Genomic DNA, 4124 nt, shown 5'->3' with positions numbered 1-4124 from the left:
GGTGTTTAGAGCTAAGCATCCAAGCAAGGCCGTGACAGAAATTGGTTTTATTCCTGTGGTGGTTCAACAGCTATATCACTAATGTTTCAATGTTTGTCATTGTCAGAGGATGAAATGACGCACACTGGGACCATACCCAGAATGTTGTAGCTTATGCACTTTAGAGATTACATCTTACCTTTCCTCTTTGTACTTTGTTGTAGATCTGCATAATATAGTTTGTCCAAGAAATGTGATAACTAAAACAGATTTTTCTTATGGTTTCTGGTCTTTTTCTAGCGCTTTCTTCCTGATATTATCTTTGTTCTTTACTTGAATCCTAGCTTGAATATGATTTTCAGATTTTGAAGGTTACGCATTGTGTAGTTACTGTCCAATTACAACACAACAATTGTTATATTTTCCAAGATAATGATTTGGAAAATCCTGGGTGCTATGTGTTTTAATTTCTCTGCTTTAAATTAGATGCCAAATTTTATTTTGAGGAAGAGGTATCATAAATGATTAATGTAAATTGAGAGGCTGTTTTTACTGATAAAAGAAGCTTTTCAGGTATTGGCTTGGTGTGGCATTACTGTGTTCATTTTTCTGTTAAATGCATGAATTTTATTATATTTAATACTTTCTATCAGAACTTGTATTCCTATCTCCTGATCATCTACAAATTACAGACTCCATACATGCTTTGGGATGAGTGTCTTGGTCTTCTTATTCTGTAACTTTTCATGGTTGATCTTGGGCATGATTATAGTTGTATCTTCACCTTTCTGGTGGTTGGCCTGTGGGTGAGCTCGTTAGATTTTGTTTCCATTTATGATTTTCAGGGCTTAGCAAACGTACAACAACAGAAGGCCTTCGTGATGCATTTGCTAAGTTTGGTGAAGTCGTCCATGGTAAATCTCTTTCTGTTAGAAATGGGGGTTTTACAGTAAGAAGCAGGAAAATCCTAAAGCAATTGATCGTTCTTTTCTCTTTTGCAGCTAAAGTAGTGACTGATCGTGTATCTGGCTACTCGAAGGGTTTTGGGTTTGTACAATATGCGACTATAGAACACGCTGAAGCAGGGATCAAGGGCATGGATGGCCAGGTGAATTGAAGTTTTAAAAAACTTATCTCGCTGCTAAAGTGTATTATATAATTCATATAAATGTAACTGGATGGTTTATGGTGAAAATTGGAGGGCTACCTCCTGCCTGCCTTTCTCAGAAAGAGATTCTTTTTGCTAATTGATTAATAAAACAATTCATGTCTTTGAGTACCTTTTAGGCCTAGGACTGATAGCAAACTAAGTTTGGGTTAGGAAATGGGTTTTAGCTCATGAAAAGAAAACATGGAGTGTTTTACATAATTGTTCATTCTCTGGTGAAGGAGGGAGATGTATCATCACTGTTATTCTGGCTAGGGTATTCTGAGCTTCTTAAGTCTATTCTCCCATTCTTCCACGTCAGGCCATAGTCAAGGAAACTTCAAGTCCATGGAGAAATGGGATTATAATACTCGCTTCAAAATATTTGATGGTCCTCCCAAATAGCCAGAGATTCTACTTGTAAATTTTTATAGACAGATGACCACTTTGGTTGAAGTATGAAATTAGAAGGAACTGCAATGTGTTTATGATTCTTCACCTTTCATATTTGTTCATAACTGCTCTGTTAAGTTGGATGTGGTTATTGGGTGAGTGTCTGAAGCAGGTAGCCAATTTTTGATATTTTGGCCAATTAATGTTTGAGTTGGCACCTTACAGTTGCTTGGTGCGTACAAACTTGAGCATCTAATATAATTAACTTTTTTTAGTTTTGTTTGTAGTTTTTGGATGGTTGGGTTATTTTTGCGGAGTATGCAAGACCAAGACCTCCGCTGCCCCCTCTGAACAATGGACCTCCTTATGGCCAGCGGTGATTCTCTCCTCCAGAGGGAAAGCTCCACATGTAGAAGTATGCTGCTCGCCCAGCCAAAACAATGATTCAGTTCTCCCAGCTAAAACAATGATTCAATCATCAGTTTATGTTCTTATCTTGATTCGAATAGTGCTAGTAATTCTGTGTGGTCGTTGGCAACTTATAGCTCATTTCTGTGGGAAATTAGTTGAGAATTGTTGTTTCTGGGTACTTACACATTCCCACTGTATTCGTGTATCACAACTGCCTGGAAGCATTATATTAAAATTGGACTAAATCTTGCTACTATATCACTGCATCAGAAATACAAATTTGCAGTTGCTTGCAACTTTTGGTCTTGGATCTTGAACTTCTGGATACACTGAAATACTGCAATACAGTTGTTCCTCAACTTAAATGTTTTTTTGTTGTACAAGTTACACGATTGTATATGATTTAAGCTGCTGTGGGAGACTGCATACATGTATGCCATGAGTATCGGCTTTCTGGTTAAGCTAGAAGTATCTAGTACTCAGCGTAGTTATTAGTTTATCCAGAAATTGCCAACAGTTGATTCGTTGCATCAAACCACGACAATCATCGGATCATAGGGCTTAATGCTGCTTGCCTCTCCTTTTGTTTATGATCATCCATTATCGATCTTGGATTACATCTAAAGTAATACCTAGTTTGAACAATTGACTGATGATTTTTTATTTTAATTCACGAAAACTTATCCTATAAGAACCGATCCCAAACTTTATTCGAATACATAAATTTTTATGTTTTCATCATATTTTCGACATATATGTCATGATTCTGTTGATCAATCTTCTAGCAGAAAATAACATGACATGAATACCTTGTCGCACTATTCTGGGACCACTCGAATCCTGGACATGCATGTGGTCGATCAATTGCGTCCATTTGCACAACACTCTGCAAGTTTTCCTCCTCGTAGTCAGCATCAATCTTCATCGTTCTCCTACTGACTCAGCCCTTGTACTAAACAGTTTCCACAAAATTCGTCCAGACATAAATCCAGGTACCCTCTGCCAAATCAATTTCGGGTAAACAGGTGGCGAAGTGGGTGTGCATTTGCCTTCCTGTCCAGGTAACTACAACTAAATTCCGACAGTAACTGGACTCCGGATATTTCGAGGTGAGAAACACAAATTTGTCTCTGCATTCAATTCTCATTTCTCACGCACTTGGAAGTTGCCAAGTGAACGACGAATCTGCGTCTGCGTTTCTAGACATAGCTGTCGTCTTCTCCCAGTTCGAGTTTGTCGCGATTTGGTGGGTGGTTATTGTTAGTATGTGGTGCAGGAGGAATTTGATGTTGCCCAATTGGATTCTGTTCACATGGAAAAGGTTTTACTAATCAAGTCCGGTCACGTCCAAAGTCCGATCCATTGTTGGGTAATGATGAATGATAAGTTCAAACGTAATATTAAGTTGATAAATTATTACATTCAGATTAAATCGTAGATATGTTATAACGTGGGATACATGGCAAGCTAGTGACACATACAATACTTAGTTAATCTTCCATCCGCGTTCTGTCAATTAAATAGGCGTTGAGGTGGTCTGTCCTTTTATTTAAATAATGTGTTCTTTATATTTGAACATAAATGTGGCTATACTTTTAAAACTTTATACCTTTTAATGACTATATTTCTTGATCGGACACGTCTATCAGTGATACTTTTTCAACTTTTATCAATAATCCTGCATGTTTTATGTCATTCCGTCATTTTGTCAAAAGTATTTAAAGTATGACATCAATGACATTATAATACTTTTGTATTTATTTGTATGATTATAAATTTAATAATATTAAATACTTCGACTCTAGATTTGAACTGCGCTTTATTTAATATTAACATATTTTAAATTTTACTTTCTTTTTTAAGTGAAAGCGTGAACTATTATTTACAAATTAAATCGATTACGATCATCAATATTAAATATCTATATCTAACAACAATCGACTTCTATAACAATCGTATACTAATCATCAACATCAAATAACTATACATAAACAACACATACTATTAAAATAAAACAGCATTCGCACATATTGGTGAGGTTCTCTACTTCGCCAATTGTTCTTATCGACCGCAAATTCTTCTACTATAGAATCATTTATTATTTTTTAAATTATTTCTCTTAAATTTAAATCCATCAATTCAATTATGGTTTTAATAAATTTCAAATTATTTTAATATAAAATCATTTGAAATC

At 35.6% G+C, this 4124-nt stretch overlaps 1 protein-coding gene across 2 annotated transcripts in view; it reads left to right on the top strand.

Moving 5' to 3' along the window:
- LOC105176743 (glycine-rich RNA-binding protein 2, mitochondrial) overlaps positions 1-2226 on the top strand; it is a 2916-nt gene extending 690 nt beyond the window's left edge. The window contains exons 2-4 of one of the 2 annotated variants that reach the window (XM_011099642.2): positions 825-893; positions 981-1087; positions 1795-2226. In XM_011099642.2, the coding sequence (XP_011097944.1) occupies positions 825-893; positions 981-1087; positions 1795-1806 (188 nt within the window). In that variant the 3' untranslated portion in view covers positions 1807-2226. The remainder of the gene's footprint in view (positions 1-824; positions 894-980; positions 1088-1794) is intronic. The other variant, XM_011099641.2, reaches the window with a different exon arrangement.

Source organism: Sesamum indicum, linkage group LG14 (assembly GCF_000512975.1).
Source record: "Sesamum indicum cultivar Zhongzhi No. 13 linkage group LG14, S_indicum_v1.0, whole genome shotgun sequence".
Taxonomy (NCBI): domain Eukaryota; kingdom Viridiplantae; phylum Streptophyta; class Magnoliopsida; order Lamiales; family Pedaliaceae; genus Sesamum; species Sesamum indicum.
The sequence above is the reverse complement of the archived record's forward strand: the minus strand, read 5'-3'. Positions and strand labels throughout refer to the sequence as shown.